We start from the raw sequence: 16,748 nt of genomic DNA, 5'->3' as shown, positions 1-16,748 counted from the left end.
ATGCTGTAATGTAATGTTTGCAGCATATCAGGAAATTGAGCATGACTGCATCACATCATACCTTAGCCTCGATGGCTGGAGAGTCCTCACCTTCCTCCACAATAACCGCTCCCTCCTGCAGCAACTCTTCAGGTGTCTTCACCCGCACCTCCATCACTCTCATCACCGTATACCTTTCTTTGCTGCGGATCTGCTGAACATGTCGTTGTCTCCGCTTGGTCTTTTCCTTGATCCGCAGAGGCTCAGCATCTGTACCCGTCACGCGAACGCGACACTCAAACAATCGCTCGTCAATATGCGGGTTGCCCTTCAGCGTAAAATCGCGTGACCCGAGAGCAGAAGCACGGTTGAACCGCAGAATATCTCCTGACTGAACTTTGGGCATAAGGAACGGTAGACGAACGTGGTCGCCCGGCGTGAGGAGGTATGGCTTGTTGTGGAGCTTGGCAACGACGTAGTGTGGCGCCTGGCCGACGAGGTGAGGGAGGCGCTCCATGAGAGAGCGGGTCACTTTAAGAGGTTCTTTGAATTCGGGGGCAACGGCCCGCTTCTCGTCTGGGATATGAGAGCGATTTTGAGGGATGAAGGTATTGGGAGGAGTTTGTTGGTTGGCCGTAGGCTGAGAGGTTTGTGCTCGTGGAGTTGCACTGAGAGGGGAGTCAGGTTTTGTTGATGACAATTGAGAGCTAGTCTGCTCTTGAGAGGTCTTCAGCGAGGCAGTTTGGTGCAAGCAGCTGGCTCGTTGCGGATGAAGAGCTGCGCCTGAGATCGTAGACGGGGTGGACACTCGCAAGTCCGAGGCGAACCTCCGCAGAACAGAGCGAGAGAACATTGTGGTTGTAACCTTCCCCTAAGTCTCCCTAAGTGGATCGAAGTCGAGGTGGTGGACAATGCGTGGAGGAGATGTTTGTCCGTGTCCATTCGCGCTCGAGAAAATCGGTGACTGCGCTTGTGGCCGCACCGCCGGCCGTAGAGTCACGTGGCTTATAGTACATCACGATCTCTACTAGGAGATACTTCAGTATTGTAGGCTTAATATTCAGGGGACAAGTAGTAACTAGGATTGCCTTTAAATTGACACCAAATATACATAACCTTACTTTCCAGTCTCGCTGACAGTCAGTGCCTTTGCTGCCAGTATTTATGGTGCGGTTGATAAGAGCGGTCAGGTGACCTGCTATCTCTGCCGCCTCTCAACTTTTTTCTGATCGAGCCCGTTCCTCCTCTTCATCCCGCACAGCTTGGTCACTGCACGTTCAACATGGTAAGTCTCCCGAAAAATTGTTTTCGCAAATCTCTAGATCGGCATATGCTAACAGCTGTTTCCCCTATAGCCTCAGAACGAGTTCGTCTTTCCCCCCGCCCACCACCACGATCACCACTTTCTGTTCCCCAAGGTCAACTCAACTAACCAGTTCTCACTAGGTATATTGAACGCTGGCAGAAGCAGCACGGCAAACGGCTGGATCACGATGAGCGGTTGCGCAAGAAGCAGGCGCGTGAGTCACACCAGCAGTCGAAGGATGCACAGAATCTGCGTGGCCTGAGGGCCAAGCTGTACCAGCAGAAGCGCCATGCGGAGAAGATCCAGATGAAGAAGCGCATCAGGGCGCAGGAAGAGAAGAATGTCAAGTCTGCCGCCCCCGACGAGCCCTCCAAGACCCCTCTGCCCCAGTACCTTCTCGACCGGTCGCAGGCGACCAACGCCAAGGCCCTCTCCAGCGCTATCAAGGATAAGCGTGCTGAGAAAGCGGCCAAGTTCGCCGTTCCGCTGCCCAAGGTTAAGGGTATTAGCGAGGAGGAAATGTTCAAGGTTGTCAACACGGGCAAGAAAACACACAAAAAGTCGTGGAAGCGAATGATCACCAAGCCTACTTTCGTTGGAGGCGACTTCACCCGTCGGCCTGTCAAGTACGAGCGTTTCATTCGGCCCATGGGTCTGCGGTACAAGAAGGCCAACGTCACACAGTAAGTTTGTTCTCCAGGTTACTTGGAAGTTGTGCAGCGTGCTGATTTTTCGCCCCTCTAGCCCGGAGATGGCTGTCACCGTGCAGCTGCCTATTCTGTCGGTTAAGAAAAACCCTCAGAATCCGCTGTATACCCAGCTGGGTGTTCTGACCAAGGGTACTATCATTGAGGTCAACGTTTCCGAGTTGGGTCTTGTCACTACCAATGGCAAGGTCGTTTGGGGTAAATGGGCTCAAGTGACCAGTAAGCCTCCCAATGGAACGAACACAGTTCCAAGGATTCAGGAAAGCTGACTTTTTTGTCTAGACACCCCTGAAAATGACGGCTGTGTCAATGCGTAAGCCATCCAATGCCTTTTGAATGCCGTGGTTAGTCTAACAAGTCAATAGGGTTCTTCTTGTCTAGAGCAGTCACATTTCTCGGCAATCCGTCTTCTCTCGATACCATCATGTCTCAGACATCCTCCCTTTCGTTATCTTGTCCGGGCTATTCAGATCATGCTCTTTTGGCTGGTGTTCACGGCGTATCATCAAAGCACACTGGCTCTTTTGACGAAAAGTATTCGACAGTTTCCTTCTTGAAATGGGCCCATCTAGATTATCTACCTAAGCATATAACAATTATTGCATGAACAAAACACGTCTTGTACTGGGTTACTCGATAGTGGTGTGTAGAATCGGTCCCTGGGTATACTTGACACGATGACGTGCAAATCTCATGAAGACTACGCTAAACTCCCAACAGATGAGTCGTACGATAGTAAAATAAAATGAAAACAAAGGACAGATTTGAATAGGCAAGTGGTCAACTAGACTGATTAACCGCATGCAAGGAAGACTGGAAACTCCAAGAACCCCAATGCTTGAAAATCGTACCCAATGCAATCAGGTAAAGAAATCAACCAAGTCATATACAAAAAAAAAAAAAAAAAAGGCATCCACATGCTGTGCTGAACCGCAGTTGATCAGAAAAAAAGTCCCAACAAGTAGAGTTGAAACACATGAAGAGTTGGAACACATTAAACACCCAGGAGGATGAGAAAGAAAAAGGAGAGGCTAAGTAAGGAGAACAAAATCGGCAGTCAGAGAACTCCACAGAAACCACCAATTTGTCCAAAAAGAAAAATCCAGTCAACACCGTTCATTGAATCGTTTCAACAAAATGAAAAAGAAAGATAGGGCAGGGTCAATAAGACAATCCAACAGAGGAGAGGTTTTAAGCACTCTCCTCCTCCAACGCTGCTTTGATTTTGGCGAAAAAACCGGCGGGCCATGCAGCGAGCTCTTCTTCCGTGGGCACACCACGGACCTTGCAGTGTTTGACCACGTTGACCAAGATGCGGCCGAGCATATCCTGGGTGACGGGAACAGCTCCTTCGAGTTGAGCATCAGGGGACAAGAACGGGTCGCGCTGACCGAGCATCTCCTCAATGGTTGGCCGCAAGGTCTGGTCGCGCTGCAAGCATCGCTTCAAGGTTCGAATCAAACCAGGTGGGACGGGGGCTCCGCCAACTCCGAAAGCTGGGAAGTCGATTTGTACCCGGGGGTTGGGGATAGCCATGATCCGCTCGTAGTATTTGGCAATCTTGGCAAATGGGGGCTGACCGTACACCATCTTGTACAGGATGCAACCTAAACTCCAGACATCGCTAGGCTTGCCAAGTTTCATCACTTTGCCAACACTAGCTGGAAGTCCAAGTGACGCGTTGGAGTCGACCAGGGCTTCTGGAGACATGTAGTTGGGGGTACCGACTTGCTGCTCGCGGTGCACATTGACCGTGTGGTCTTGGATCGCGTTTGCAATTCCAAAATCGATCAGCTTGAGCCGGCCTTGAACCAAAAGGAAGTTAGCTGGCTTCAAGTCGGAGTGAACAATGTTGTGATTATGGACGGCCTGGACACACTCGAGCATCTCCTTCCAGTAGTAGCGAGTGAAGTTGATGTCAAAGACGGCATCCTCAGCATTCAATCGATAGGTGAGAATCTTCTCCAGATCAGATTCCCCAATCTCCATAAGGACGCTGAGAGCGTGTTTGTCCGAATTGAGCTCCCAGTCAAACAGGCGTACAACGCGATCAACATTCTCCAGCTTCTTCAACAAATCAATCTCGCCCTTGTACCCCGTCAAGGTGAGGGGATCGACATCTTCCAAGTTAACTCGTTTGAGCGCGAAGATCTTGTAGTTTTCGGCCATCACTCGATACACACGAGAACTGCCACCACGGCCGATGCAATCCAATCGAGTGAAGTGTTTATGGTTGATGGATACCTGGGTTCGTTTTTTTCGAGACTGGGATGTCGAGGCACCACCAGTCGCCGTGGCAGTTTCGAGCACAGACATCTTTGGTGGTGGTGGAGCAGGTCTGTGAGGTGTGTTGTTGTTCCGCGTGGCGAGAATCTTGCGAGGGGAGGTTGCAGCTGGGGCTTCGACCGCATCCTTCTTGTCCGTTTCATAAATGACAGAGTATTTTTCGGGCTTATCCAGCAGGCTCAGTCCCTGAGGTTTCGTTCTCTTGAAAGTTGGCGGCGGTTCATTCTCCTGGTCTCTGGCTGATGGAAGAACTGGCAAGGATGGAACCTTGTAAGCTGGCTGCTCTTTGATGCTTGAGGATTTGGAAGACATTTCCGATGATGCAGGTGTTGACTTTGACCCATATGATTTCGGCGAGGAGGACCTGGAGAAGGGGCCATCGCCCGAAGTCGACGCAACAGGGTGTTGTGACCGGTTGGTTCCGCTCTCATAAAGCGGGCTAGTGTCAGCCCATGAGACTTTGGGGGACAATGCCTTTCCTGAGCTGGGAGGTCGATATTCATCATTTGTTTCCGGTTTCTCTCCCGCGCCATCGTTGAAGTAGGGATGAGGGTCATCGTCGTTGTTCTCCTCACTCTGTCTGCGCAGTACGCCCCTTCGGGCAGGACCGTTCAGGAAAGTGCCAGTGAGTCTGCCAACTCTCTTCACCCGCAGAGAGCTCTGAGGTGCCAAGTCGTCTCCATTGCGGCCACGCACGATTGAGGATGGGTTAACTCGTGACAGATGATCGTCTTCATAATGTGATTTTCGATCGCTGTCGGATCGCTCTCCACTGCCGTGCTCACCCCCCGAGTTGCGTTCCGAGGACCGCTTGAGAGACGGCGATACTGAAGCAGGTGAACGTGTGCTACTGCGGGATACACTAACTCGAACACTCCGTGGCCGTGGTGCAGGAGTAATAAAATCATTGGGGCGGTTCTGGGCTTCTGGCTCCGCAATCTGGCTGTTGGACAGTGGAGAGCCTTCTCGAGAGAATCTTGAGGAAGAGATTGCTCCAATACGGACGACTCGCGGTGCCGGGCTGCCCGTAGATCCATCATGGGGGAAGTCGTGCGCGGCGACTGGCTTCGTTGTCTCGAAGCTGCCGCAAAACGGTCGTTTACTTCTTGTCGAGAAAGATGTGGAGATGAACCCAAGCCATCTTCATCCAAAAGCGCTTTCACTGACGCGCTGAATTTTGGTTCCGGGACCTCGTCATCGGAACTGTCTCCTGCCGAATACCTCCTGGAGATATGGTGGTCCTCTGTTGATGGGTGCGGGAGTGCTGGTGAGGCCCGCCTGGAACCCGATCGTGAAACCGTGGATCGGGACATGGGTCGGTAGAGGCCGCTGTTGTAGGCGGATGAGAGGGAATTAGGGGAGGCCATTGCAGTAATATCTACATTGAATTGCCGCAGCAATGTAGATGGGCCCAGACCCGATGGTGTCGATTGTTTGTTGTGTTCTCCAGGAGAAAGTGTCCATCCTGACGTTCGGTCGCGAGTGCCAGGCGCGCTATAGGTCACGTGTGGTATCGTTGCCATGGCGACAACCACAACAAATATGCCGGGATGCGATGACCAACACGACTAGCTGAGCTGGAGGAAGTTGGAAATGGGCTCTCAACATGCTAAAGTGAGTTTGTAGGTCTGATCTGTTCTCATTCCCAAATACCTGTCGATTCGAGAGCCTGGGTGGGTAAAGTTGCTATGTCGAGTCAAAGCATGAACGATTCTTCATTTCATGTCGTACAATAATTCAATTTAAGGGTCGCAACACTTCAACATCTTCGATTAGAAAAAGAAGTACTATTCAATTTTAAGAGTTATCGATACTCGAGAACCGACTTCTCTAGTAAGTAAGGTGATTAGGGAGAAGTTCGTAATAAGACCCGTGACGGACAGCCAAGGATGAATGATCTGCTATTTTGTTTACTCAAAAGATCAGTGGTATTATCTGTATTTTCTCACGACATGTCATTAATGGACAGTGATTCATGAGATTTAATGATGATGTTGATATTGAGGGATTGCTAATACGAAATCCTTTCAGCATGTTCTGGATATATATCCGAGGAGTGATGCCCAAGCAAGCACTACAAAACCATCACCGCCATCGCCCGAAAACACCAGAGAGTTTATGAAACTGTCCATTCTCCTTATGCAAAAATAAAATAAAATAAAATAAATGTGATAGGTCGGAAAACACCAGCTAGCGTGGGTGACAGGGATATGGACGAACTACTAAGCGGGCTAGCCACCTCACCTCCCAGGGTAAAGGTCGTCTCCCTGCAAGCCAAGAAGGGCAGACCCGAGGATGGCGTTGGGCGCGACAACCGATTGGTGAGCTACACGTCGCATCACGAACTGACTACTGCACAAGCCACGATTCATGAACCGGATGGGCGCAATCAGGGAAAATGAGACCAAAGCCACAACATGCAGCTGTGCCATCTGGGCCCACTGGAAATCGGACTGGTCCCTTCATTCGCCACCGATTTGATCAGGCAGGCTTTGACGGTGGTGGAACATCATCGACCGAAAGATGGAATAGGCTCATGCAGTGACACATCATGTCTCTTGTCTCTCGCACTTCATGCGTTGTGATGTGTCGCTACTACACACCGCAGGGTTCACGATCGCGGCGTTCTATGAAGCCTCGAATGACTCGGAATCCACATCGGCGACTTGTGAGTGAGACAAGCATATCAGTGCTTAACCGAGACGTTCGATTTTTGCAGCTTTTGCCATCTTCGGTGGAACTGATACATAGTATGTACATACTCTGTGGAGCTCGCTGTGAAGAAACTTAAAGGCTGAGAGACATCAAGACCCAGCAAGGTTAGCATCTCCTTTGCTCCGAGTAGCACTACTCCGTATTTCGGTTAACCAAACTGTGCCGAGACGGCCGGCGTGTGGAACACTCATTCGCCCCCGTGTTTACTGCACAAACAACAGTTTTCGGGACGATTGTACAGGGGTAACTATACCGGTTGGGCAGTGATGAACACTGAAGGCATGGAGATCCGCACGAGTTGGCGAAACCGATCGTCGTCGAAGGGGGATTATTTTCTGCAAGATACCATCGTTGCGATGTCGACCGTGGCTGCCGTGCATTGCAGGTACCCTTCGCTTCAGGATGGTCTAGATTCCGTCGCATTACGTGAAATCCAGCTTGGCTGATCTGCTGGCTCCGCTCGCTCATTTCCACCAAGGGCGGAACACGGTTGTATCGTAGAATAGTAATTATGAATATTGTTCGGTCATTCTTGAACATGAAGTTTACCGATCAAGCAAGGGGCCTCGCGCAAAAAAAAAAAAAAAGCCCCGCCTGATAAGATCGCCTCTGATCTTTGGGCCTTCCAAAAAGGCGCACTATAGGCTATAGGCTGATATTACTGAACCCCATGAAAACAGGGTGTGCCTTGGCCATCTTTTCTTAGACGTATAGGGAGCATTGGTGCCTGAACTATTCGACCGTCTCTCAAAGGCTGCAGGAAGGAATTGGCTGGGTTTCAAACTGGCCTCTCGGAAAGGAAGATGCCCCTGGATGGGGAAATTATACATGTCATTTGGGAGCGTTCGATTCATCTTGCAAGCTTGTTTAACCGACGAAGCCACGGAAGGATTTAAACGGCGGTCAGTGGATCTCGCGACGATCGCAGACGCGCTAATTTTAGGGCAAGGGAGAAGCGCAAAGCCGTGCCTGATGGTTCTGTCACTTCAACCCACACGGTAGCCAGCAACCATGGTCCAACACCTGTCAGGCCCATGTCCAGATGATTCGATATTGTGGAATTGGTCGGTATGGAGCAGTCAGAATCAGGATTTATGGTGACATGACGTTCAGCGGTGCCTGACTCGAGGTTCCCCAAAATAGGTCATTGACCTCTCAAGAAAGGTTGTCTCGGGTCTCGGATGTTCTCACCCATGCTGTAGTCGATCTGCTGGTGGCTTTTGACTGGCAAATGGGTGCTCCACCGGGCATGGGAGGTTGCCTGTATCCCTAATGCGAAGCTAAAGGGGCAGATGGCTCGAAATGTGGACTGCGGCTTGAGACCGGGGTCGCCATTTCGTCGAGCTCCGATGCATAGTGTCCAGTACTGGGCTGTGAATCGTCCGGCTCAGAAGCCCGGTGCATTAGGGAAATGAGGGATATATAAGGACCGGTCAAGCTCTCCGATGCTATTTGTTTGCTGCTCACCGATCCTGGTTTTTGTTCACTTTTCACGCCTCTTCATCAGTTATCCCTAATTTCTCTTGACGGCTTAAAGCCTCGTCGATTTCCTGTTCAAGTCTGTCGATTCATCACTCGTTTTTTTCCATTGTCAAGGCCATTTTGTGTACTGAGGGGAGATTTCCGTCGAATACCCTCGCTATACCTTATTGTCGACTATTCGTCCTCGGCTCTAAGTACAATGCGTTCGAACATTGTCCTCCTCGCCGGCCTGGCGGCCTCGGCCCTCGCCCTGCCAACAGATATCTCCTTTGATCGCCGCGGCCTTATCGCTGCCGTCGGCCTCGACCTTGGCGCCATCCTTACCAATGTCCTTGGCGGCGGCGAGGAGCGCTCGACATCGCTCTTCTCCGGTCTCAGCGCCCAGGGTGCGGCAGCTTTGGAAGGAGGTGCCTTGGGATGCAATGCTGGCGATATCCACTCCGAAGCTCGAAGTGAGTTGAAGTCGTGGCTGTCGGGCTCCCAGGCCGACAAGCTCGACAAGTCTCTGAGGGACCACCTTCTGTCCTGGTGCGGCTCTGATTCTCTGACTCTGTCGGCCAATGTCTTGGCCGCCTTGTCTGTCTACATCCCGACGTGTGCAGACATCGCCGCTCAAGAGCAGCTTTACGTTACTATTGACGGTATATTCTCCTCTGCCGACCTTGAGTCTGAACTAGTCATTAGTGTCTCGGCTCGGGCTGCTCTTGATGTTTTCATTTCTGCTTCCCTTGATATTGATGCCAACATCCTTGCTGGTCTTCGGGTCTGTGCTGCCGGTGGTGCTGTCACCAGCATCTCTGCCGATATCAAGGCCGCTTTGCAGGCTTGGTTGTCTCGCTCGGACTGTGGTCTTGACTCCTCATTGCGGATCACTGTTCTCGCCTGGGTGGAGAGCCGGGTGGCTGGTGATTGCGGTCGTATCGGCACTCTTCCTGACACTGCTCTAAAATGTGTTTCCTGCGGTTCCTCCATTACTGTCTACGTGGAGGAAAGCGGTGTCTTGGGTGCCAGTGGCATGGCCTTCCTCGAGGCTTTCCTGGAGGCCGACATTTCTGTCGATATTGACGTCAATGTCCGGACTGCCCTGGAGGGCTGTGCTCGCGGTGGTCTGGCTTCCGACCTCGACCTTGATGTTCGCGTTTCCCTGGCTGTGTGGTTGTCTGGCTCCAGCTGCTCACTGGGCTCTGAGTTGAAGTCCGTCATTTTCTTCTGGCTGTCCTTCGCTGCATCGGCTGAGGTTTCCGTTGACCTTGTCAGCGGCCTGCTTGTTGATATTACTGGCTTCTTGTCCGAGACTCTCATTTCCACCCTCAGTGTTGGTCTACGAGGTGCTTTAGGTCTCTGCGCTGCGGGCGAAAGCATTACTGTCCTGTCGCTCGACACTCGCGCTGAGCTGGCTTCCTTCCTTGGTGGTTGCACTGGTATTGAGATCGATGTAACCATTGAGATTATCATTATCGAGTGGCTCACCGGCTGCAGCATGCCCGGTGCCCCATCTGGCCCTACTCATACCAGGACCGCTCCCAGCGGACCGACTACCACTCCTTGTGAGACCAATACTCCTCCGCCTCCACCTCCGACAACTACCACCACTCCATGTGAGACAAATACTCCTCCGCCGCCTCCAACAACTACCACCACTCCCTGTGAGACCAATACTCCTCCGCCGCCTCCAACAACTACCACCACTCCCTGTGAGACCAATACTCCTCCGCCGCCTCCAACAACTACCACCACTCCCTGTGAGACCAATACTCCTCCGCCGCCTCCAACAACTACCACCACTCCCTGTGAGACCAATACTCCTCCGCCGCCTCCAACAACTACCACCACTCCCTGTGAGACCAATACTCCTCCGCCGCCTCCAACAACTACCACCACTCCCTGTGAGACCAATACTCCTCCGCCGCCTCCGACGACTACCACCACTCCCTGTGAGACCAATACTCCTCCGCCTCCTCCGCCTCCGACGACTACAACCACTCCCTGTGAAACCAATACTCCTCCGCCTCCTCCGCCTCCGACGACTACAACCACTCCCTGTGAGACCAATACTCCTCCGCCCACAACCACCCCTCCTCCGGTCTCGCCGCCTCCTGGCACCGTTACCATTACCGTCACGTCGACCACGACCGTCTGCGAGTGCGATTAGATGGCCGCTGACAAAAAGATTCTGCGGATTGTCACCTCGATGTGATTATTTTCTTTACTTTTGAATTCTCTGTTTTACGCATGAGAAGATGACCTTCTACTCAGAAAACGGCACAGCCGATAACCAATCTGCTTCCCAGCCTTTTCCTATCTGTAGATATCTCTAATTCTAATGCTGTTATACTCCGGGAGATCGTGCCCGGCCGATTACCCTGTCTCAGGATGGGCTTTTTGGATGCAAACAGCCCCTGGTGGTTCGAGTGGTAGTTACTGGTCTGCTGAAGACGCCTTGCTGTACTCTCCCTAGAAAACTTGGCACCACTTTTCTCTCTTCAATGGAATACATTCCTTCTGAATCTATATTATCCTGAAACATTCCTTGTCTGACGGGTTGAATTGACTGAAAAGCTTCCTGCTATTTCTATTCCATTCGTCTCAGTGACGCCATAAATATGAGGCTAAAACACACGAGCCCACATAACAACATTGAAATCAAGGCGATAATATTGTTAATAAATTTGAGATTCACAAATCGCTCAACTATAGGCGTCCCAGGGCTGGCTTTCTGTCATAGCCAGTGGTTATACCAGGTCCGTCTTAGAATAGTCACCTACCTTTTCTCCGTTAAAGCGTTGCACAGCAATCAACGTCTCACGAAGCAGCTCTTTGGCGCAGTTCAGGCGGAGGTATCTGGTCGATACATGCTTTTGGGATCTCTGGAATCGTCAATTTGTTAGCATGAGGCATGGCCATGAAAAGGCGAGGTCAGAGCAGAAACGAATGGCCACTAACCAACATAAGGCAAGATTGAACCCTCCACACATAGGAAAACTTAGGTGCTCTCTGAGGTTCGGTGATCCACCTCTTCGGCCTCCGTCATTTCTTTATCTTCCTGGTTCGGTGGATGTGATGGCCGTCTTGCGGAGTCCTCGTCTTCATCAGTGGTCTTGCGTCTTTTATCATCAGGGGCGGATACAGAGCTGTCACGCCGCATTTTTGCGCCAGGGTGATATCGCTCTAATGAACGCCGCCGCTTTCCTTCCTTGCCTCGGACGTCCGATCCTCGCAATCGCGAGGGTGACCGAGAAGGTGATCTTCCATGAGAAGATCGCCTCCTGCGCCGGTCATTCCGAGGAGATGAGGTCACGCTACGGGAGACAGATCGCCGTCTGTTTCGGTCTCTTCTGGGAGTACGTGAGTGTGATGAATCACTGCGGGAATTGGATCTAGCTCGATCACCGTAGTCCGGACTGCGTCTCCTTGGCTCTCTACGATCCCGTCGACGGGGGGACATTGATCTGCTGTAGGACCGGCGACGGCGGTCATGAAGTCTATCCCGACCTTCACGGCCTTGTCCACGAGGCGGAGGCGATCGAGAGAGGGACCGCGAAGGAGAGCGTGAGTGGGCAGGGGATTGGGAGGGCCGGCGACCTCTGCGAAAGTCGGATGGGACATAAGAATCGAAGTCCCGCCGGGGTGGAGCTTCACGGTATCTGTCACGGCTCCGATACCTGGGCGGCGAGGGTCGGGAGTCTCGAGGGCCTTGCCTGTCGTAGTCTCGGCCACCACGACCACCGCCCCGTCCCCCTCTTCCTCGGTCTGTGCGCTCTCTCCTTCTCAAATCCTCCACTTCGCGTTCTCGTGCTAGTTCTTGTTCTTTCTGACGTCGCGCAGCTTCGGCAGCTTTCTCGGCTTCGATCTGCGTACCTGGCATCAGATTATGACAACCAATTGGGTATCCCGATTTTCCATTACCTTCTCTTGTATGAGCTCAAGCTTCTTAGCTTCTAGAAGCTCTTTTGGAACTCCCTGTGGATTTGATTGACCACTGAGACACAAACCCCACAGCTCTTTGCAGAATTTGGATGTATCCTTATCTAGGAACCCAGTGAGCTGGATTTGGAGGGATTTGATGTCGGGCTGTTGCAAGCAAGTGATTTGTTCATTAGCAGTCTGTTCGCCGTGAGTGCAGGGGAAAGAAGACCTACAAATCGCGTTCCCTCGAGGAGGTTGAAGCAGAGTTCGATGACAACATCGTCTTCATTTCCCAGAATCTCGGATATCCGATTGGCAATCCATCTATCCCAGGGCAGGGTCAGCAATTGGCGGCCCACCATGAAAAGTCGCGACAAACGATTACTCACTTCTTCATCACCTCGATGTTTACCTTGGTCATGTCCACCTTCTGATTGAACTCGGGGGGGAACTTCGTCCGTTTCAGCAGCTTGGCATCGACAGGGGTCGCCATGATTGATTGCCAGCGTTTGCAGGAAATCAGAAACAAGGAAACGCGCGAATGTGAGTTCGTGACCGAAACTGCGTTAGTGGCAGATGTAGAATACCGTAATACCGTACTACCATATCTGCCTGAGGCAGGACTCCAGATCTCGCTAGCCCTAAACAGGGTCGTCTCTTTTGTTTTCATTATTATTGTCCGACAGGTTTCTCCGGCGTGCCTAGTAAGTCTCATAACGCCAGAAAACAAAGAATAACACCACATATCGATCATCAAGCCACCAGCCGCCCGTAATCAGCAAGGGAAACCGCAGTCAATGTCACGCAACCCATCCTGCCACCCGTTGTTAGTGCTGCCAACGCTGCACTGACTACCACTGCTATCCCAACTCTCTCCACCATACTTGAAGCTGACTGCCGAGTCATCCGAGTCACCCGAGATAACCTCCAGAATCCACGCCAATGGACCTTGGATGACCACAGCATCCCCGGAAGCCGCGTCTGTTTTGGGTGTGTACGAGATCATATCCTGCTTGGCATCAAACAAAGTAAGCTCAAGACCGTAGTTGTTTCCAGGATTCTCATAGTCATCAGTCTCATCGCGCTGGTATTGGCGAATGTGCAACCCGCACCAACCACTGTTGTAGGTCGAGTACGAGAGCGCTTGAGTGTAGGCCGTGCCAGTGCCAAAGAAAGCAGTGACAGGGGACGTAGGGTAATTAGTAGTTGCGGATGCAGGAGGATCAGAAGAAGGGTTATCGCAGGTGAAACCACAGTTGCCTTGTCGTGTCCGGTAAGTACCGTCAAAAGAAGAGTCATACTGGCAGTCATGGGCTGCCGAGTCAGAAATGCACCAGTATTGATCAGAGTACCAGAAGCAAAGACTGTCCGAGTCGTCACTGTCTTCCATTGTAGCGGTCAAATTATATGTGAGCTTGCTTGGAATGATAAGCCCGCCTTCCACGGGCTGCTTCGTTGCTGTCGTCAACCATGTTTGAGACCCGTCAAAGAGAGTAATCTCAAGCTGCCACTCGTCCAGAGGGTTATTATTTCCCTCGTTGGGCTCCCACTGGGTGAAGTGCAGACCGCACCAGCCCGGCGTCCATCCATCGCTATTGACGTTCGGACTGACTCCATCGGAGTTAGGGACAGTGGCACAGACCGGGAGCGTCCCTTCCACCGCATTATTTTGAGCCTCAGTCGCGTTGAGACAGATCGTGAAGTTAAAGAATCCAGGAGTTTGGATTCCACCAATGAAAGGTAAGCCGCCATCTTGAATAGTGGACCAGGTGTCATCTATCTGAAGTGAGCTATCGTCAGGCATCGACTGGAGTCCTAATCAGATATCAAAAGCTTTCGTCTAGTGTCACAGAAGCCTTACATAGCCGTTCTTGCCACCATTTTCGAGAAATCCACCGTAGCTGCTCATGATAATATCCCTGCTCATGTTAGCTCCTTATTCCGCGGTGCATGCTTTTCAAAGCAGGTATCTTACTTGATGGTGATACCACCCCAGCTGGTGCCATCCAAGACATCCGAGGTTCCCCCAGCGAGTTCTTGGAAAGGATAATATGTCTTAGTGCTTACACAATTTTCGAGATTGCTGGATCCACACTGCTTATTCTGGACAGCGTTCAGAAGAAACCAAGTGTTGCCTCTGTTTCAAAATTTATGTCAGTGTAAACATCAAACCCTCCACCAAGTAGATACCCACTTACGAAGAATCACAGATTTGCGTCTTTGCTGCCGTATCAGAGCTCATCATCGTGCCGAGGTTGAAGCCGTCGTACCACTCATCACCTGGAGGCGTCGTAACGGGATCACCGCATGTATAATCACTCCGATCGACTCGCCTAGCGCTTATAGTTAGTAGTTGAACAAGGATTTGGGTCGGTACTGGGGTATGCCATACAAGATGAAAGGGTTCATTTTTGACGGAGACATGGGCCATGCCGCAGTGATAAGCCGACCCCAAAATAGCTGGAGCGTAGCAGTTTGCAACGCCATAGGACTCTCGTCAACTGAGAGCAGCGAGTACAAATTACCTCCCGCTACCATGTTACTTAGCTGGGTCTGGGTGTCGTTAGTTTTGGCATGTAGAGTATCATACAGGAAACCTGACAGACTGCTCATGGATGCGTTCAGAAACATAGTATCCAGATCAGTCAGATCATTCTGAAGCTTAGCCCATTCATCTGACTCAGTTCCTCTGTAAGGTAGAAGTAAGCCGGTAAATCTGGAGGGAGAAACACCCGTCCTGGTAATAACTTACGAAGGCATACTGTCCTTCCCTGCAGTCATCCCATATGCCACCATACCATTGAAAATATCTTTCCACATCCCTCGATAAGTGTCCTCTATGAGAAGCAAGTTTGTTTAGTATTTTGAATATCCGAAAGAAAGTAGTATGCTTACTGAGAGTGAACCATTCCGCTTCCTTGAAAACTAGATAGACTAGATTAGAAATGCCAGAATTAAGCTAAAGTTAAATGGAAATTACTCACAGACGTTCCATGTAAATGCAGAGCCAATACCAACACCGAACGTCACAGAATCCATAATAATCTTCAGGATTTCAGTGCTTAACTGGGATGGAAGTTTGGTGAAAGTGTGGACAAAGTCTGTCATGCTGTTCTGGATGAAATCTTGACTATCCATAATAGCGGAGTGAGTATATCGAACTAGCTATGACAAGTGAGTCAGCAGAAAACCTATAGATCAGTTGAACAACCATACCCCATTCAGAGCTGAGATCGAGTCCAGAAGCAGAAACTCAGCTGGTCTCTTGCCGTTGGAACTGCACGACACTGTCCCACAGCTGTCGCTATCCCAGTTCCAGCACTGGGGATAGTCATTATAATGGAACGCATTCCACAGCCACGCATCAAACGGTTGATATTCAACACTGGGGTCATTAAGGTCTTTCACAAAGCCGGCCATTGCCTGGTTCCACGCGTCTGAAGGTTGTCAGTTTACTCAATACATACACAAAAAAACCCAAAAAATTAATAACAGACCTTGCGCATCTGCGACTGCCCATCTGGTGGCGACCGGGATCTGATCATCAGTCACACCCGAAGCATCACATGCAACGGTTAGCCATGCGCCAGATGCGGAAAACAGGACGCCTGAAGAACCATCGATTTGAGCGTTTTTTTGCCCCAGGAAACTTCCAACCCTGCTGCTTGATGTGATAACAGCTGAAGAGGCGCTGGAGCCAGATGAGATTTTGCTTGTTTTTGTCGGGACTGAGACTTTAATATGTTTGATATCCGATGGCAGTTTATTGTGAGAAGATAAGTCAGATTTAGTGGTTGTCGATGGAGTTGATGCGTTTGGGGATTCGCTCTTCACACCTCCTGGAAGTGCCCCGGTAGGCCCAATTAGGGCGAACAAAAGAAAACCAGAAAATTGAACCAAATGCATATTAGGCGCAAAGTATGCAAATGAAATGAGTCTGGCGAAATTGTTTGTGTAAGCATTTCTCTGTACGTTTTAGCGGAGGCTCTATATACTTACGTGATTCTATACAGTTAACACGCCCCAGCTGAAAAGAGATTAATATAGAGATTCATAGCGGCTGCTTTGTGTCGCGTGAATCCTTCAATTGGCCATATTGCCATGAGATTTCTCGTTCATGCCCATCGAGCTGTATAGTTCGACACACGTGCGATAAATGGCCCCAGAACCTTTGCCAAATCGACTAATTTCTGACCGCGTGGAGTTCGCTTGGGAATTGAAGGGTAGGATCCTCAGAAGCAGGCAGTGTTGATGATTACTAGTTCTAGTTTAGTAGTAGGTGAGTGCTGTGGCTTAGTGGATCCAGGGCGTGGTTTCAAATCGAGGATTCGTGATCGTCATTAGCACTTGTTCCTGAATTGCCCTTT

The 16,748-nt window shown here is 50.8% G+C and overlaps 7 protein-coding genes across 7 annotated transcripts; 2 read left to right on the top strand and 5 right to left on the bottom strand.

The window, feature by feature from the left end:
• Positions 1-55: 55 nt before the first annotated feature.
• On the bottom strand, positions 56-832 carry N7510_000575 (mitochondrial 54S ribosomal protein bL21m; the record flags this gene model as incomplete). Its single annotated transcript, XM_056972504.1, has 1 exon — positions 56-832. One exon carries the CDS (start codon positions 830-832, stop codon positions 56-58), a length of 777 nt encoding a protein of 258 aa, XP_056837621.1.
• Positions 833-1,261: 429 nt separating this feature from the next.
• N7510_000574 (rRNA-processing protein NSA2) lies at positions 1,262-2,373 on the top strand (the record flags this gene model as incomplete). The annotated part of the gene is made up of 6 exons (XM_056972503.1): positions 1,262-1,264; positions 1,335-1,345; positions 1,426-1,968; positions 2,030-2,211; positions 2,275-2,305; positions 2,358-2,373. The coding sequence occupies 6 exons, from the start codon at positions 1,262-1,264 to the stop codon at positions 2,371-2,373; spliced, it is 786 nt and encodes a 261-aa protein (XP_056837620.1).
• Positions 2,374-3,183: 810 nt separating this feature from the next.
• N7510_000573 (serine/threonine/tyrosine protein kinase MPS1) lies at positions 3,184-5,801 on the bottom strand (the record flags this gene model as incomplete). The annotated part of the gene is made up of 2 exons (XM_056972502.1): positions 3,184-5,359; positions 5,446-5,801. 2 exons carry the CDS (start codon positions 5,799-5,801, stop codon positions 3,184-3,186), a joined length of 2,532 nt encoding a protein of 843 aa, XP_056837619.1.
• A 2,084-nt stretch (positions 5,802-7,885) lies between these two features.
• N7510_000572 (uncharacterized protein) lies at positions 7,886-8,397 on the bottom strand (the record flags this gene model as incomplete). Its single annotated transcript, XM_056972501.1, has 2 exons — positions 7,886-8,116; positions 8,317-8,397. The coding sequence occupies 2 exons, from the start codon at positions 8,395-8,397 to the stop codon at positions 7,886-7,888; spliced, it is 312 nt and encodes a 103-aa protein (XP_056837618.1).
• A 277-nt stretch (positions 8,398-8,674) lies between these two features.
• On the top strand, positions 8,675-10,627 carry N7510_000571 (putative cell wall protein; the record flags this gene model as incomplete). The annotated part of the gene is made up of 1 exon (XM_056972500.1): positions 8,675-10,627. One exon carries the CDS (start codon positions 8,675-8,677, stop codon positions 10,625-10,627), a length of 1,953 nt encoding a protein of 650 aa, XP_056837617.1.
• A 1,142-nt stretch (positions 10,628-11,769) lies between these two features.
• N7510_000570 (PWI domain-containing protein) lies at positions 11,770-12,874 on the bottom strand (the record flags this gene model as incomplete). The annotated part of the gene is made up of 5 exons (XM_056972499.1): positions 11,770-12,239; positions 12,292-12,325; positions 12,382-12,546; positions 12,615-12,705; positions 12,771-12,874. 5 exons carry the CDS (start codon positions 12,872-12,874, stop codon positions 11,770-11,772), a joined length of 864 nt encoding a protein of 287 aa, XP_056837616.1.
• Positions 12,875-13,156: 282 nt separating this feature from the next.
• Positions 13,157-16,287, bottom strand: N7510_000569 (uncharacterized protein; the record flags this gene model as incomplete). Its single annotated transcript, XM_056972498.1, has 10 exons — positions 13,157-14,188; positions 14,243-14,300; positions 14,357-14,518; positions 14,580-14,714; positions 14,774-15,070; positions 15,134-15,218; positions 15,277-15,306; positions 15,366-15,546; positions 15,598-15,818; positions 15,879-16,287. 10 exons carry the CDS (start codon positions 16,285-16,287, stop codon positions 13,157-13,159), a joined length of 2,610 nt encoding a protein of 869 aa, XP_056837615.1.
• Positions 16,288-16,748: the final 461 nt, after the last annotated feature.

Source organism: Penicillium lagena, assembly GCF_028827675.1.
Source record: "Penicillium lagena strain IBT 129212 chromosome Unknown utg000001l_segment0_segment0, whole genome shotgun sequence".
NCBI classification, from domain to species: Eukaryota; Fungi; Ascomycota; class Eurotiomycetes; order Eurotiales; family Aspergillaceae; genus Penicillium; species Penicillium lagena.
The sequence above is the reverse complement of the archived record's forward strand: the minus strand, read 5'-3'. Positions and strand labels throughout refer to the sequence as shown.